Raw genomic sequence first — 18,423 nt, 5'->3', positions numbered from 1 at the left:
TTATGGGAAGGAAGAGCTTTGACTTACATCTCAAACACATCTTAGCAAGATGTCAGAATCATATGCAGATGTTTTTAATTACACTTATGTCAACAAAGAGGATGTACAACTTAGAGGGGACAAATAAAGCAACTATTATTTAATAACCATACTTATTGTTTGAGGGTCAGGAAATAATATTTCATGTATTTTCATCTTAATATGTAAGTTATAATTTTTAAACAAGCATTTTACTGTGTTTTAGTTATCTTATAGGAAAGTGGTCAGGGATTTTGTGTTGAGAATAATTTTCCAATCATTCAAAAAACTGCAATTCCAAATTCATATGCTATCTACTTTAGATTTTCCTAGTTATGTATGGCAAGCAAAATACTGCATACTCTCAAAGCACTCTTCAATCTTCTCTAATACTGTCTTATTCTGCTCTTCTCTGGCACATCAATGTATCTTTTGAAGTAAGACTGACTACTGCATAAGAAAGGGATGCGATTATTTCTTGGGAGATGAGGTTCACATCTTTCCCAAGCTCTATATACCAGAAAGAGGACACAACAATTGAGGATCATGACAATTAAGATGCTTAGAGAAAAGAAAATGATCAGAGACATGAACAAAGACTGATAAACAAGAATAGTAATCTCAGACTTACTAGGAAAAAATGGAAATAGGTTGTGAAACAGTAGAGGAATAGGTAAAAAACACAATTTAGCCATCTGTTAGGAGATCATGTCCTTATAAATCATGTTCTGAGTCATATTTAATGACATTGGAAGATGTTCATGCCACATACAATGTTAAAGGGAGAGAGCAAAATACTGTATATAGTTTATTGTTCTCATTTTGTAATGCTCAAGTAGATTCACAGTGGACGCCTCTGGCTATGGAAATCATGGGTAACATTCAAACTACTTTAAACATTTAGAGGCATTTTCCCCATTTCTGCAGTGGGTTTCTACTTGTAATTACATGGAGGAAGAAGGTTATAAAAACATTTAGAACTTTTCTTCAAGCTAATTCTGCCAACATTATCCTAATCAAACTCCATGAAACAAAATTTTATAGTTAGAACCAATGTAGGTATGCAGAAAAGAATGAGCCCAAATCCCTTACTTTCCAATTAAGATTTATGATCAGTTTGAGCTCAGAATTCTAGAAGTGAGACTCTCATAGAACATTACTCTCTATAATAATTCAATTTTGGCTGTTGTGAAACACGAACTTCCAAAGTGAAAATAAAATAAGACATATTCAAATTAAAATGATATTTAATTATTCTAACGTAGGGTTACCATTAGTTAGCGTCTAAATATAATTTTTTAAAAGTGAAACTAAATAATATGTATGTGACAAAGGCTTGCTGTGGGAGATGAATCACTGACCAAAAAGCTCCCAACAAAAAATAGCCCAGGTCCAGATGTCGTTTTTTGTTTTTTCAAATTTCAGAATATTACAGGGATACAAATGCTGTGGTCACATAAATTGTCTTTGCACTGCCTGAGTCAAAGCTACAAGCGTGCCCATCCCCCAGACAGTGCCTACTGCACCCATTTGTCCATCCCCTCGTTCCCCCTCCCACCTACCCAACACCTGATGAATGTTACTACTATATGTGCACATAAGTGTTGATCAGTTAGTACCAATTTGATGGTGAGTACATGTGGTGCTTGTTTTTCCATTCTTATGATACTTCACTTAGTAGAATGGGCTCCACCTCTATCCAGGATAATACAAGAGGTGCTAGATCACCATTGTTTTTTGTCGCTGAGTAGAACTCCATGGTATACAGATACCACATTTTATTAATCCACTCATGTATTGATGGGCACTTGGGTTGTTTCCACATCTTTGCCATTGTGAATTGTGCTGCTATAAACATTCTAGTGCGGATGTCCTTTTTATAGAATGTCTTTTGTTCCTTTGGGTAGATGCCCAGTAATGGGATTGCTGGATCTAATGGTAGTTCTATCTGTAGCTCTTTGAGATATCTCCATATTACTTTCCACAGAGGTTGTCCTAGTTTGCATTCCCACCAGCAGTGTATGAGTGTTCCTATCTCTCCGCATCCACGCCAACATTTACTGTTTTGGGACTTTTTGAGAAAGGCCATTCTCACTGGAGTTAACTGATATCTCACTGTGGTTTTGATTTGCATTTCCCTGATGATTAGAGATGTTGAGCATTTTTTCATATGTTTGTTGGCCATTAGTCGATTTTCTTTTGAAAAGCTTCTGTTCATGTCTTTTGCCCACGTTTTAATGGGGTTGTTTGATTTTTTTCTTGCTGATTTTCCTGAGTTCTTTATAGATTCTAGTTATTAGCCCTTTATTGGATGTACAGCATAGCATGCAAATGTTTTTTCCCATTCTGTAGGTTGTCTATTCACTCTAATGATTGTTTCCTTGGCTGTGCAGAAGCTTTTTAATTTGATCAGGTCCCATTTATTTATTTTTGTTGTTGCTGTGATTGCTTTTGGGATCTTCTTCATAAATTCTTTGCGTAGGCCCATGTCTATAAGAGTTTTTCCAACATTTTCTTCTAGAATTTTTATGGTTTCATGCCTTAGGTTTAAGTCTGTTATGAATTGATTTTTATGAGAGGTGAGAGGTGTGGATCCTGTTTCAGTCTTCTACCTGGGGCTATCCAGTTTTCCCAGCACCATATACTGAATAGGGATTCTTTCCCCCAGTGTATGTTTTTCTCTGCTTTGTCAAAGATCAGATGACAATATGGGATGGTTTTATATCTGGATTCTCTGTTCTGTTCCACTGGTCTATGTCTCTGTTCTTGTGCCACTACCACACTATTTTGGTTACTATAGCCTTGTAGTGTAGCTTAAAGTCTGGTAAATTGATGCCTCCTAATTTGTTCTTTTTGGTTTGGCTATACAGGGTCTTCTCCGGTTCCATATGAAGCATAGAATTATTTTTTTCTAGATCTGTGAAAAATGATGTTGGTATTTTAAGAGGGACTGCATCGAATCTGTAGATCACTTTGGCAGTATATACATTTTAACAATGTTGACTCTGCAAATCCATGAGCATGGTATATTTTTCTATCTGTTTATGTCCTCTGTTATTTCCTTCCTCAGTGTTTCATAATTCTCCCTGTAGAGGTCTTTCACCTCCTTAGTTGAATATATTTATTTTCTTTGTTGCTTTTGTGAAAGGCATTGAGTCTTTGATTTGGTTCTCAGCTTGACCATTGTTGGCATATCGGAATGCTACTAAATTGTGTACATTGATTTTGTAACCTAAGACTTTGCTGAATTTATTTATCAATTCCAGTAGTCTCTTGACAGAATCTGTGGGGTTTGCTAGATATAAGATCCTATCGTTAGCAAAAAGCAATGTTGGACTTCTTCTGCTCCCATTTGGATACCCTTGATTTCCTTCTATTGTCTGATTGCTCTGGCTAGGACTTCCAGCACTATGTTGAATGGAAATGGTGGTTAAGGGCAACCTTGTCTGGTTTCAGTTCTAAGCAGGAATGCTTTCAATTTTTCCCCATTCAGTATGATGTTGGTTGTGAGTTTGTCATATATGGCTTTTGTCATTTTGAGGTACGTTCTATCTATGCCTATTTTGTTAAGTGTTCTTATCAGAAAAGGGTGCTGAATTTTGTCAAATGCTTTATCTGTGCCAATTGAGAGGATTATATGGTCTTTATTTTTACTTCTATTTATGTGGTAAATTCCATTTATAGATTTACATATATTGAACCATCCCCGCATCTCTGGGATGAAGCCCACTTGGCTATGATGGATTATTTTTTTGATTAGCATATGAATTCAGTTTGCTAGGATTTTATTCAGAATTTTTATATCTATATTCACAAGGATATTGGTCTGTAGTTTTCTTTTCTTGTTAAGTCCTTTCCTGGCTTTGGTATCAAGGTGATGTTGGCTTTGTAAAATGTGTTGGGGAGGATTCCTTTCTTCTTGATGTTATGGAGTAATTTCTACAGGATAGGTACCAATTCTTCTTTGAAGGTCCAGTAAAATTCGGACGTGAAACCATCTGGTCCAGGACTTTTTTTCTTTTTGGAAGATTTTTTTATTGCTGCTTCAATTTTGTTACTTGATATTGGTCTGTTCAGGAATTCTACTTCTTCCTGATTGAGCCTAGGGAGGCTGTGTGTTTCTAAGCATTTGTCCATTTCATCCATGTTTTCAAGTTTATGTGCATGGAGATTTTTGTAGTATTTAGAGATGATATTTTGTATTTCCATGGTATCAGTTGTAATTTCTCCTTTTTCATTCCTGATTGAGCTTATTAGATTCCTTTCTTTTCTGCTTCTGTTTAATCTAGCAAGAGGCCTGTCAATTTTGTTTATCTTTTCAAAGAACCAACTTTTGGTTTCATTAATCGTCTGTATGGTTCCTTTATTATCGATTTCATTTAGTTCTTCTCCTAGCTTGGTTATTTTTTTTCTTCTGCTGGGTTTAGGATTGGTTTGCTCATCTCTTTCCAGTTTCTTGAGATGATTCATTAGATTATTTATTTGTGATCTTTCTGTCTTTTGGACGTAGGCATTTTATGGCTATGAATTTTCCTCTCAGGACTGCTTTAGCTGTATCCCACAGATTTTTGATAACTTGTGTCCCCTTTATTGTTTAGTTCAAAGAATCTTTTAATTTCTATCTTAATTTACTCCTTGACCTGATTATTATTCAGCAGTAGGTTGTTTAGTTTCCATGACTTTGTGTAGAGATGAGTATTTCTGTTGGAGTTGATTTCTAATTTTATTCCACTGTGGTCTGAGAAGATGCATGGTATAATTTCTATTTTTTTAAACTTCTTGAGACACATTTTGGTGCCTAGGATGTAATCAATCTTAGAGAATGTCCCATGAACTGATGAGAAGTGGTTTTTGGGTAGAATGCTCAGTAGATGTGTGTTAGGCCCGTTTGTTCTCGAGTTCTGTTTAAGTCCATTGTTTCTTTATTTTCTGTTTGGAGTATCTGTCCTGTTCTGTCAGAGGGGTGTTGAAATCCCCAGCTATGTGGTGTTGCTGTTTATCATTTTGTTTAGATCAAGTAGGATTTGCTTTATCAATCTGAGTGCACCTGTGTTAGGTGAGTAAATATTTAGAATTGTTATGTCTTCTGGTTGAATTCTTCCCTGTACCATTATACAATAACCATCTTTGTCTTTCATTATTTTTGTTGAAGACTATGTTATCTGATATGAGAACTGCTATACCAGCTTTCTTTTGGTTTCATTTGCATGGAATATTGTTTTCCGTCTCTTCACCTTGAAATTTAGTTGTATCCTACAAAACTAAGTTTTGTATATGAGGAGGAAATAATGACTTTTTCGGACAAATAAACACTGAGAGAGTTTGTCAAGACAAGACCTGCCCTGTAGGCAGTACTCAGAACTGCATTATACACAGACAGGCACAATAGCACCCACCAGTGTAAAATTACCCAAAAGCTAAAGGTCAAAGCCCAGATACCACAATGGCTCAAGAGGTAAAAAAAAAAGCAACAAGGTTCTACTCAACAGGATGAATAGAAATCCACCCCATTTTCCAATCCTTTCAATAGATGTGAATGGCTTGAACTGCCCACTATAGAGACATAGGCTGGCTGAATGGATTAAACAATACAAGCCAAATATCTGCTGTCTCCAAAAAATACATCTAACCCACAAAAACTCATTCAGATGTCTTCACTGGTGAATTTGACTCAAACACTGAAAGAAGAATTAATGCCAATACATCTCAAACTCTTCTAAGACTCTGAAGAGAGGGGAATACTTTAAACTCATTGTATGAGGCCACCATTATTCTGATACCAAAGCCAGACAAAGACAAAGCAAAAAAGAGAAAACTACAGGCTAACATCCTTGATAAATACAGATGGAAAATCCTCAACAAAATACTAATGTAAAAATAAGTAATTAAAAGTCTATGCTGTTGGAACTTTAAAATATTTTGAGCCTAAGGGAATGTTATTACGGGACTTTGGTCACATAAACAGACAGCTGAAATCTATGGCTTTTTTTTTTTTTTTTTTGATCATAGATTGCCTTTTCCTTACCTACATTGTTTTGTAAAATATTATAAATTACTAAAGGGCACTCTTCCCTTTCCACTGCTGATCTTCATTATAGATTAACTTCCCTTTTTCCTTTCTCACACAAAGACTCTATGACCTTCACATTGTCCAAGATGGGATATTAACTACATTCTTTTAAATTAGAAAGGAAATGAAAATAAGCTGTAGAGAAAAGAAAACAAACTACAACTAATTAAACTATTCTTATACATAAACCAGCCTTGTATAGAAAACGTTATAATCCAGCTGGGTGCAATGGTTCATGCCTGTAATCCCAGCATTTTGGGAGGCCAAAGTGGGAGGATCACTTGAGCCCAGAAGTTTGAGACCAGCCTGAGCAACATTGCGAGACCCCATCTCTACAAAAAATTTTTTAAAAAGTTAGCTGGGTGTGGTGACATGCACTGTAGTCCCAGCTACTAGGGAGGCTAAAGCAAGAGTATCATTTGAGTCCAGGAGTTTGGGGTTGCAGTGAGTGAGCTATGATGATGCCACTGCACTCCAGCCTAGAAGACAGAGCAAGACCCTGTCTCAAAAAAAAAAAAAAAAAAAAAAAGCTATAATCATACTAAATTTCTTTGTGTTCTGCCTTTATAAGTAAGACCTTAAACTTTAACTTCAGTATAGTAACCCCATTTCTCTGGAGCCTGTATTTTGGAATGGTCATTCCTAGCCTTTTGTTTGAATAAACTCTTTAACTGGATTCTAATCCTTTCAATTATTTCAGGTTGACATTAGCAAACTGAATCCAACAGCACATTAAAAAGATCACATACCATGACCAAGTGGGATTTCTCCCTGAGATGTAAGGATGGCTTAATATATGAAAATCAGTTAACGTGATACACCATATTAAGAGAATAAAGAATTAAAAAAACCTATAACCACTTCAAAAGATGCAAGTAAGTATTTGACAAAATCTAATACCCTTTCATAATAAATGCATATATGAAAAGCCCACAGCTAACATCATACTCAACAGGGAAAAACTGAAAGCTATTCCTCTAAGATCAGGAACAAGGCAAGGATGACTACTTCTATACTCAACATAGTACTGGGAGTTTTATGCACAGCAATTAGGCAAAAAACAAAAACAAACAAACAAAAATTACATAAAAGGCATCCAACTGGAAAGGAAGTGATAAAATTGTCCCTGTTTGCAGATGACATGATTTTATATATAGAAAACCCTAAAGACCCAATAAAAAAACTGTTAGAACCAATAAACAGATTCAGTAAAGCTGCAGGATACAAAATCAACTACAAAAATCTGTTGCATTTAAATACACTAACAACAAATTATCTGAAAAGGAAATAAGGAAAGCAATCCTATTCATGATAGTACCAAAAAGAATAAAATACCTAGGAATAAACTTGACTAAGGAGGTAAAATATTTGTATAGAGAAAACTATTAATGCAAGACACAAACAAATAGAAAGATATCCTACATTCATTCCACATCCAGGGGTTGAAAGACTTATTGTTAAAATGTGCATACTACCCAAAGCTATATACAGATTCAATGTAATCCCCATGAAAATTCTAATGGTTTTTTTTTGTACATAAATAGAAAAAACAATCCTAAAATTCATATGAAACCAGAAAAGATGATGAATAGACAATCAATCTTGAGAAAGAAGAACAAAGCTAGAGGCATCACATTTTCTGATGTTAGAATATATTACAAAGTTAGAGTAATCAAAACAGTATGGTACTGGCACACAGACAGACAGACCAATGGAATAGAAAAGAGACACCAGAAATAAACTCATGCACATATGGTCAAGTCATCTTGACCAAGGGTGCCAAGAACACACAATGGAGAAAGTATAGTCTCTTCAACAAATTGTGATAGGAAAATCGGATATCCACATACAAAGGAATAAATTGAACCCTTATCTTACACCAACTCAAAATGGATTAAAAACTTAAACATAAGATCTGAAATTGCAAAACTTCCATAAGAAAACATAGGGAAAAGGCTTCATGACATTGGTCTTGGCAATGATTTCATGGACATGACACCAAAGCACAGGCAACAAAAACATAATAAAACAAAATAACAAAACATAAACAAAAATAAACAAATCAGTCTACATCAAACTAAAAAGCCTCTGCGCAGCAAAGGAAATAATCACACAGAGCAAAAGGCAACTCCCTTTAAGTGAGAAAGTATTTGTAGACCAGATATACAAAGGGATTAATATCCAAAATATATAATGAACTTCTACAACTCAATAGTAAAAAAAAAAAAAAAAAACTAGTAACCTGATTAAGAAAGGACCTAAACATACATTTTCCTAAAGAAGACTTACAAGTGGTCAACAGGTATATGAAAAAATACTTAAGGTCATTAATTGTCAGAGAAATTAAAATCAAAATCACAATATGATATCACCTTATACCTGTCAGGATGGCTATTATCAAAAAAACAAAATATAACAAGTGTTAACAATGTGAAGGAACCAAACCCTTGTCCACTGTAGGTGGGAATACAAAATGATGCAGCTGCTATGGAAAAGAGTACGCAGGTCCCTCAAAAAATTAAAAATACAACTACCATATGATCCAGCAATCTCATTTCTGGGTATAAATCCCCCAAAATAGAAATCAGAGTCTTGAAGAGATATAAGCATGCCTATATTCACTGCAGCACTGTTCATAATAGCCAAGAGGTGGAAACAACCTAAGTATCATTGACAGATGAATGGATAAAGAAAATGTGGTACATCTACAGAATGGAATAGTATCTAGTCTCATAAAGGAAGGAGATTCTCTAGAATGCAACAACATGGATGAACCTTCAGGACATTATGTTATGTGAAATAAGCCAGTCACAGAAAGACAAATACTGCAGATTCCACTTACTAAGGTATCTAAAATAGCCCAATTCATAGAATTAAAGAGCAGAGTGGTGGTTGCCAGGGCAGGGGGCATGGGAGGTAAAGGGAATGGGGAGTTACTAATCCACGGGTTTAAGGTAAATGTCAGTCATACAAAATGAATAAATAAGCCCCAGAGTTCTACTGTACAACACTGTACCTATAATCAACAAAAATGTATTGTACACTTAACATTTGTTAAGAGGATAGACCTCACGTTAAGTGTTTTTACTACACTTTAAAAAAAAAAGGTTCAGGATGACACTTAGGTGCAAGGGGGAATGTCCCCTTGATTGCTTAAAAGTCCTACTAATCTTTCTCTTACACTTTCTTAAGTGACCTCACTTAACGCCATTCTGATTGGCTGTTGTAAATATTCATTTATAGCTCTTACAACATGAATGCACATGGTACTTCAGAGCCACTACTGTGGAAGCATTTTCTGAGCAGAGACTATGCCTTATTTATCTCTGTATTCCCAGTCGCTGGCAGTGATGAATAGACAGTAAATGTTCAAAAAACTGTTGGAAAAATTAAGGAACTAGATGTCAAATATCAATTCAAATCATACAAGCACATTATACCTGTCTTACTTCTTTCTACAGAATATTCTTTTGGTACTTCCATGAAAGTTTACAGTCCTAAGCCTAATTACTCTCTACTCACGTAAATCATAAAGCTTACTTTTCTCAGAGTAATATATTTGTTTTACCTTATAGTTTTGTTAAAATCTTTTCTATTAATCCCATACTTTGTAAAGTGTAGCAAATTTTTAAAATACAGTCATAAACTATCTATCTACAGCAGTTTATGTAGATTCTACAGTACCATTTTCTTATTTTTCCATATTGTTTCACATTCTTTTGAGGCTATGGCTCTTTTAGGAATATGAGGAAAGCTATGGACTGACTCCCTCTTCAAAACAACACACATAGATACATTTTGTGAAATATGCAAATTTTTTTATATTTCAGAGGATGCACAGATGCTCCTCAGGCTAATTCAAGGACCCTCACAAAAAGAACTCTTGGTTTGCATGGTTTGGCTCATAATTATATAAATGCTTATATTGATCTGTCACTTAGCATGCTTTAAACATCATTTTTAAGAGAGAAAACTTGCTGCCAAAATAAGTAGGGAGGAATCAATTGATGAAATCGTGAATACTTTGCAGGTTTGTAATAAGAAGGTACGTTTAATTATTCCAGCACATATGACAGTACTTTGTACAGCCCAGCCCTGTACTAGAGACACGAGACCAAACAAGACAGACATGGGTGCTGCCATCACAGAGCTCACACTATAACAGAAGGGCCAGGATGAAACAAGGAAAATCAACATGGAGTGAAGAGTTCAAGACTGGAAGCAGGGAGGACAGACAGAAGGCTGATGCGGTAGATCAGAACAGATGGCAACATGGGTTAAGGATAGTGGCTGTTGGGCTGAAAGAGTGGAAGACTAAAAAGATCTAGATGAAGTACAATCACCAAGGCTTGGCCATCATGCAGGAGGTCAAAGATTATGCTGAGGTTTCTGTCTTGGGGAAACAGGAAGCGATTGTTTGGGATGAGAGAATATGAGTTCACTTGTCGACATGTTGGGTTTGTCTTGCTTATGGGATATGAGGAGGCCCTTTCTAGCAGACAGTTGGATGTATGGGTCTGAATTTTTAATGATGTGCATTATAGACGGGGAGCTGGAAGGTAGCCAGAAACCACAACCATGGAAGAGGGTGTGGTTGCTCATAGAGAAGAGGACTCAGGATAGAAACTTTAAAGACCACGAAGAGTCTGAAAGAGGAAGAAAAAGATGTCAGAGGAGAAAACTAGTGGAGTGTTGTGTCACAGAACTGGTTCCTTTCCTGTTCAGGTAACACTATAATCTGTTTTCCTAAAGGAAATTTCTGTGAATTCTTTGGGCATCTTCAATTGTACAAATTGGAAGAGAGCCATATAAACAAAAATGTTTACAAACATCTTATAATATGATCTTGCTATAAATCAGTGTATGCTTATAGTACATATTAAAAAATTAAAAATAATAAATATAAAGAAAATTTAAGAATAAGTTAAATATCAGATAATAATCGATAATTTCATCACAATACCATATCTTTAAATCCATAATTAAGATGATAGAAACATAAGGTAAATCTATGTGTATCTATATTTCTAAAATGCAATACCTTATCTTTGTATATTTATAATTTATATTTTTTAATTTATAATTATAATTTATATTTTTTACCACAATCCTATTTAATTCCTACATAAAAGCCAGAATGTACACAAGAGGAAAATTTTCTTTTCTTTTTTTTTTTTTTGCGACAGAGTTTCCCGCTCTGTTGCCTGGGCTACAGTGCAGTGGCGTCATCATAGCTCAATGCAACCTCAAACTTCTGGGCTCAAAGCGATCCTCCTGCCTCAGTTTCCTGAATAGCTGGGACTACAGGTGTGCGACACCACGCCTGGCTAATTTTTCTACTTTTTGTAGAGATGAGATGTCACAGTGTTGCTCAGACTGGTCTCAAACTCCTGGCCTCACGCAATCCTCCCACCTTGGCCTCTCAAAGTGCAAGGATTACAGGCATGAGCCACTGTGCCTGGCTGGTGAGAGGAATTTTTATACCCTTTCTGCCAATGAAGAAAATGATGCCCAGAGAGGTAAAGAGACTCTCCTAAAACCTCAGTCTAGAAACTGGCAGAGCTCTTTCCATTATGTTATGATGCTCTCGTATAGTTCAGTATCAGACAGGGGAAAGAATTTCCTATTCTATGAATTTCATGTGTAAAATCAAGTAAGAGTAAGTGTGAGAGTGTGTGTGTGTGTGTGTGTGTATGTATGACTGACAACAGGTGAGTGAGAGAGAGAAAGAGAGAGAGAGAGAGAGAGAGAGAGGGAGAGAAATGAACAAGGAATGAAAACTCCATGGATCATCTTTACTTTGCACCATTATTTTCATGGGGCTGGCTGTATAAAGACACTTTCCCAGTGGATGACTCTAGACCAAGAGTGCAGGAAGCAGTGGACTCACATAATTTGTTACGTCTAATCTCCTCTGGTGAGACAGGGCGCAGCTTTCTTTCTGCTTTAATTTCTTCTAATATTCTTTCATGGAGGCTCCGTGGCCGTGGTGGGGTTGGTTTCAGTTTTCTGGCTGAGGCCTTGGGAAAAAAAAGCACAATGGCTAGAGACCTGAATATTTGTCCTTAAGTAATTTTTACTAAAGCCCATTCATATAGTATAGTATTATGTACTGCCCATTGGAATAGTACAGTTATAATCAGTCTCAATGATTATAACATTGCTTGATAAAAGACTATTTTCAAGTCATTAAATATCAAGATTCCTAAAGCAAAAGGAAGATTATTGGATTTCACAGTGATTTAGTCATAGATGTTCAATTAATTTTATTTTATTTATTTGTTTAGAGACAGAGTCTCAATATGTTGCCTAGGCTGGAATACGGTGGCTATTATTTACAGGTGTGATCATAGCTCACTGCAGCCTTAAACTCTCAGGATCAAGTGATCTCCTATCTCAGCCTCCTGAGTAGCTGGGACTACAGGTGTGTGCCACTGTGCCAACCTAGCTCAACTAATCCTAAGGAGTCAGTTTTGCTAAAGTTATAATTATATTCCCTATATGCTAGCATGATAGGCAATCAATTGCAATGCAAGCTATGCTTTATCTATTACTATTACTGTTTTTGAAACTAACATTTTTTAGTAATTCACGGTAACCTTCTTAGATTATTATCTTCATTCTATAGTTGAGGAAATCAGGACTTAGGTAGGCTGATTAACTCCCTCAGGGACACATGGCGGCTAAATTGTGGAGTTAGTGTGAAAATCCAGGTTCATGTGACTCTGTTCTTTTTGTTCTCCTATGACCTCCCTTCCTAAAATCATTTCTAGGTGGCCTCTTTCCCTTTTTTAAGTTTTTAAATTTATTTTTCCTTATTTCCCAGAATAAGAGGGAAAAATCTTTCCCTTCTTTTAAAAAGATTTATAAAAAGGATCATTAATTATGCTTTAGCTATACCTAAGTGGGTTATAGTTACTTTTATGTATATAGGTTTGAGAGCCTTTGGTGAGCGCTAGCTGTTGAGCTGGGGGGAAAAGAAGTGGAAAACACAGAAAACACAAATCAACATTCTAACAGATTAGAATATTCTGACTCTCCATGGTTACTAGAAAGAACTCTGTTAACAGAGGAAGATAATTCACATAAAAGTGGATATACAGTAAAGTGGACTGATTATAAATAGTGACAATATGACAATTTAATAAAGGAGGAGTGGTAGCACTAAAAAGTAAACTGGAAGGGCAATCCACACCAGGAACTATCCAGTATTTATTTAGCTAATACTAGAGGAAGCATATGGCCAGATTTTGCACCATGACCCAGGTTGTTTTGAGTAAAAACATCCTAAAATAGCCTTGTATTGAAAAGTTTTAAGTATTTTTCTGTGACGTAAGAATGTAATTTATATTTGGGATTCATCATTAGAATAAAATTTCAGTGTAAAAACTTAAACATTTAGAGTTCTGGAGATGACAACCTAGAGGAGAATAATTCATTGTGATGTCTCCAATCAAGAGTAGTATGTCAAATCACTTACTGGATTTAAAGGAGGTCTTGATCTGATGAAGTCAAGGATGATTTCATGAGCACTCTTTTTTAGCCGAGGAGGAATATCACCATTCACCTAAAAGGAGACAAAAAGTAGAAGATTCATGTGACTATAAGATTATTATTCTAAGTTTCTAGGTATAGCTGTCACATGTCAAACATGTCACATAATCAGTTAAGTGTACTCTGGCTCTACCAAGGATGATGCATCTCAAATCAATAAAGTAGGGAGTAAATGGCTGTGTGATTCAGAGCAAAAATAACTATGTGGAATTGAAAAAAATCCAAGTTTACTTTAGTTCTACCATTTTGGGAAATTGTGTGAAACACATTCCTTCCAGCAAAAAGTTTCTAAAATCATGAATGTAAATGAAATAATACTTGTGCTTGTTAAGTATTTTATAATTTAAAAAGCCTTTCACCTTTTATTTTCATCCTTGTAAAAAACCTAGGTAACAGGAAAGACTGGTGACATGATTCACATTCTGTAAGTAAAATGGAGCACAGAGTAGAGGATACCTACCTACAGATGTCATAGGTAGAAGAGTTATTGTGGAGCACTGGTCTGTCTCTCACTTCTACTCTAATGTCCTCCCTTTTTAAAGCAGTGTGTTAAAACAATTTTTTTAGAACTATTAAAAAAAAAACAAACAAACCAGAAACCCACAAAAGATAACAACCTAAACTTATATTCTGACCACCCAGAAGACACAGTTGTGACCATTTTGTTATATTTGTTTCCCAGTCTTGTTTGAACAAAATAGAACCTCAACTTCCACTCCCAGGCCCAGTGCCCTCCCCAGATGCGACCTCTCTGTCTGAGTTCAGAGCGCATGACAAGCCTGCTGGGGCCTATCGAACATCCACTCCCTTCTTCCCGGTACCTGCCCCCCACCCTGCGCTCACACCCCCAGTTCTGAATGAGGGCAGGACGGCCCTACAGCAAGCTTTAGAAGCAGTCACTTCTTGAGGCAAGCCATGCATGTGGCTATTAGCACATGGTTTAAGGAGGACATGTGACCTAGAACCGTAGGCACCACCCCTAACCTATGGATTTCATGTTATATAAGATTTTTTAAAGAATTCCTCATTGCATGAAGCAATTTAATCAGACTTTTCTAATACCTACTATTCTACTCCTGAGTAGAATAATGCATATCTTTCTAATTTTCATATACTTTAATGTTCTTTCCATCACATCAAGATTGAGAGAATGGATTAGATGAAGCCAAGATTATGAATTCCATTTCCAAAACAAGAATGTTAACTTTGGCTTTTTCAGTAGTCAGAAGGTGTATCCTGGGTCCTAACTACAAACATGGGTCAGTGCTCACCAGAGAGACGGCAGGCCAGTATGGATGTCAGTCAGTACAGGTTGAGTGTCCCTTAACCCAAATGCTTGGGACCAGAAATGTCTTGGATTTCGGATTTTTTTCAGATTTTGGAATATTTACATTATACTTATACAAAAATCCAAAACCTGAAAGAACATTTCCTTTGAGTGTCACATTGGCACTCAAAAAGTTTTAGATTTGGAGCATTTCTGACCTTCAGATTTGGGATGCTCAACCTGTATAAGGAAGAGTGGCAGTGTGAAAACCGTTCTGCTGTTGGGTCAGTAAAGTTATTTTCATAGAAATATAGAACACTTCCTGAAACAAGCCCTCTGAACTGATGAGAAATGATGCTTGGATGAACACAAATAATAGACCCATAAGTAAATAAGATCAGTTATAGAAACATGATCTTACTTTTGAGCCATAATAAACAAAAAACTTATAATACACAAAATGATCCCCTTTGAACATTTAAAAATACCTACCTTGAATTTAATCTTGTTTCTGAAATAAACTTTTTTAGGCAGCTGAATTTGAAGTTAAACAGATAAAGGAAATATTATTGATATATCTGCAAACATATGAGGCTAAATGATAACCTCTTCTCATATTAAGATATATATTACTAAATTATTTAATTTGTTGTATAGTTATAAGCAGACTGTATAATAAAATTTCCCTCATTATGCTTTATCTGAATTTTTAAAATGTATGAATTATAATAAATATAACAATAACTAAAAGATGTTAATGGTCTACATTTATATTTTTAAAGATTATTCAAAATTTATGTGTTAGAGATAAAGCATTATATTCAAACATTGTGGACAAAAATTCAACTGAAATGTTGTACACCTCTGTAACTTGATATTCTAAACAATATCCAATACAGCTAAGCCATTCGATTACCACAAACAGTACCACAAATACGTAGAACATAGTGAATTATTATGGCATAGCTATGTCACTTAAGCTTCATGATTAAATTTTAAAAACACTTCACCATAGTACTTCAAGTATAAATGGAACATGTGTGAAAATGGTTTGCGTTTACTCTTTACAAAAATATTTGTTTTTAAAGAAGTTAGTAAGTGGCATTATATTGATAAGAGTAAAATTTTTTAAATTACTGAGTTTTGAATGATTAAATATAAAAAGCTGACTTTCCATTTTTATTTATCAGGTATATATCCATCTATATCTACGTCTATATATAGATACATGTATATATAGACATAGATATACAAAATAACTAATGAAAACTTAGTTTAATAGACTAAATCTAGAAAACTTTCTTGAAATGAAATAGATCATCACTAATACCTTCTCCCACCCCAAGGACAGCAGTGGAGTCCACCGGTCTATTGCCCAGACCCTTACATAGGAAGTCAGAGCATGTGTATCTAAGTGAACTGCACTAAATCAGCCATAGAAAGAGAAAGAAAAACAATGATGGCTACTACACAGCAGAAACATCCGTGGATTTTTTCCCTTTCTACCACCCTCCAAGTTAAAAAAAAATGTATATTTATACCTAAATATACCAGGCTAAAGTAGCAAGTAGATGCATCACTGATAATTATCATAAAGGACATATTTACAAAATCACCTGCCATTCTGAAACTCTCAGATCTCTCAACAAACAAAAGGTTTAAATAACTCAACCCTTGAAAAAACAACATATTTTATCTATTTTAATGTTAAATAAAACAAAACCACTAGTGATGACATAGACCACAACTAAAAATGTACGAAGCCAACCTTTAGTTTAGTGATTAATATTGGGCCCTAATCAAATTTCAAAAAGGTTTTCTCTTATTAAAAGAAAAACAGGCCAGGTGTGGTGGTTCACGCCTGTAATCCTAGCATTCTGGGAGGCTGTGGTGGGCAGATTGTTTGAGCTCAGGAGTTTGAGACCAGCCTGAGCAAGAGCAAGACCCCATCTCTACTAAAAAAAAATATAGAAATTAGCTGGACAACTAAAAATATATATAGAAAAAATTAGCTGGGCATGGTGGCACATGCCTGTAGTACCAGCTACTCAGGTGGCTGAGGCAGGAGGATTGCTTGAGCCCAGGAGTTTGGGGTTGCTGTGAGCTAGGCTGATGCCATGGCACTCTAGCTTGGGCAACACAGTGAAACTCTGTCTCAAAAAAAAAAAAAGGAAAAAAAAAAAAAAGAAAAACAAATATCTCCAACATTGATGCAAATTTCTCTCTATATAAAGAACAGTTATAAGTCAATAAGAAAAATTAAAACAGAAAAGAAAAATGCACAAAAGACATAAAGCTCCTACCACTAGGAAATATTGCATAGTGCTTACAATGTTCTAAGCATTTCTTACAACTTTTTATCTTACAACTTTAAAAAATATTAGCTCTTTTGATACACATTGCAGGTCTATAAGGCAGGTACTATTACCCCCATTTCAAAGAGGAAAAATCTAAGGCACACAGAAGTGAAGTAGCCAGGCGCAGTGGCTCCTGCCTATAATCCTAGCATTTTGGGAGGCCAAGGTGAAAGGATCACTTAAGCCCAGGAGTTTGAACTAGCCTGGGTAACAGTGAGAGCCTGTGCCTGTAGTGCCAGCTACTCGGGAGGCTGAGGCAGGAGGATTGTTTGAGCCCAGGAGTTCAAGGTTACAGTGAGTTATGATCGTGCCACTGCACTCCAGCCTGGCAGAGTGAGATCCTGTTTCAACCAAAAAAAAAAAAAAAAAAAAAAAAAAAAAGAAGTGAAGTAACACATCCCAAATCACATAGGTAAGTGGCAGAACTAAGATTTACACATAGCACCTGACTTCCAGAGTCAATGCTCTTAAGAATCACACATACTTCCTAAAACCATTAAAAAAGATGTTCAACTTTACTCACAAAGAAATGTAAAATTAAATGAGATCACATTTTTGCCTGTAGAATTGGTAGATGAAAGTTTGATAGTATTATTAGCGAAGAGCAGGGAAACAGCATTACTATACACTTTTTAAAAACTTCACAGGAATGGACTTATATATATTTCCTTTGTGTTTAGCTTCTATTGCCCACCATATGTCTGTGAAATTCAATTACATTGCTGCATGTATAAGTAGTTAATTTCATTGCTCATATTCTATTTGTTTACTCATAATTTACTCATTTAACTATTGATGGACATGTGGGTTAGACCCACCTTATGGCTATTGCAAATAATGCTAATATGTATATTTTTATACATGTCTTTTGGTGTCCATATGTACACCTGTCCTATTTTTAACAATCCTTGCCTACCTCAAGTTCATGAAAACATTCCATGTTACCTTTTAGAAACTCTATTGCTTTACATTCACATTTAGATCTAAACTCATGTAAGACTGACTTTTTTCTTATGTGTATAGTATGAGAGTCAAGATGCATTTTCCCCATAAGGAAGTATAATAAACCATAAGCCACTTATTTAAAAGACCATTCTTTCTCCACTGCATTAGAGTGTCATCTTTGTCACTACCCAGGTGAACACAGGTGTGGGTCC

General features: G+C 35.5%; 1 protein-coding gene across 3 annotated transcripts in view; it reads right to left on the bottom strand.

The window, feature by feature from the left end:
- The window catches only part of SPIRE1 (spire type actin nucleation factor 1), a 184,907-nt gene that overhangs the window by 35,142 nt on the left and 131,342 nt on the right, over positions 1-18,423 (bottom strand). For all 3 annotated transcript variants that reach the window (XM_069468295.1, XM_069468296.1, XM_069468297.1), the window contains 2 exons: positions 13,569-13,655; positions 11,979-12,108 (listed from right to left, as the gene is read on the bottom strand). In XM_069468295.1, coding sequence (XP_069324396.1) covers positions 11,979-12,108; positions 13,569-13,655 — 217 coding nt within the window. The remainder of the gene's footprint in view (positions 1-11,978; positions 12,109-13,568; positions 13,656-18,423) is intronic.

This window comes from Eulemur rufifrons, chromosome 5 (assembly GCF_041146395.1).
Source record: "Eulemur rufifrons isolate Redbay chromosome 5, OSU_ERuf_1, whole genome shotgun sequence".
In the NCBI taxonomy this organism is placed as follows: domain Eukaryota; kingdom Metazoa; phylum Chordata; class Mammalia; order Primates; family Lemuridae; genus Eulemur; species Eulemur rufifrons.
Note: the sequence above shows the minus strand (reverse complement) of the source record. Positions and strands in the feature narration are given on the sequence as shown.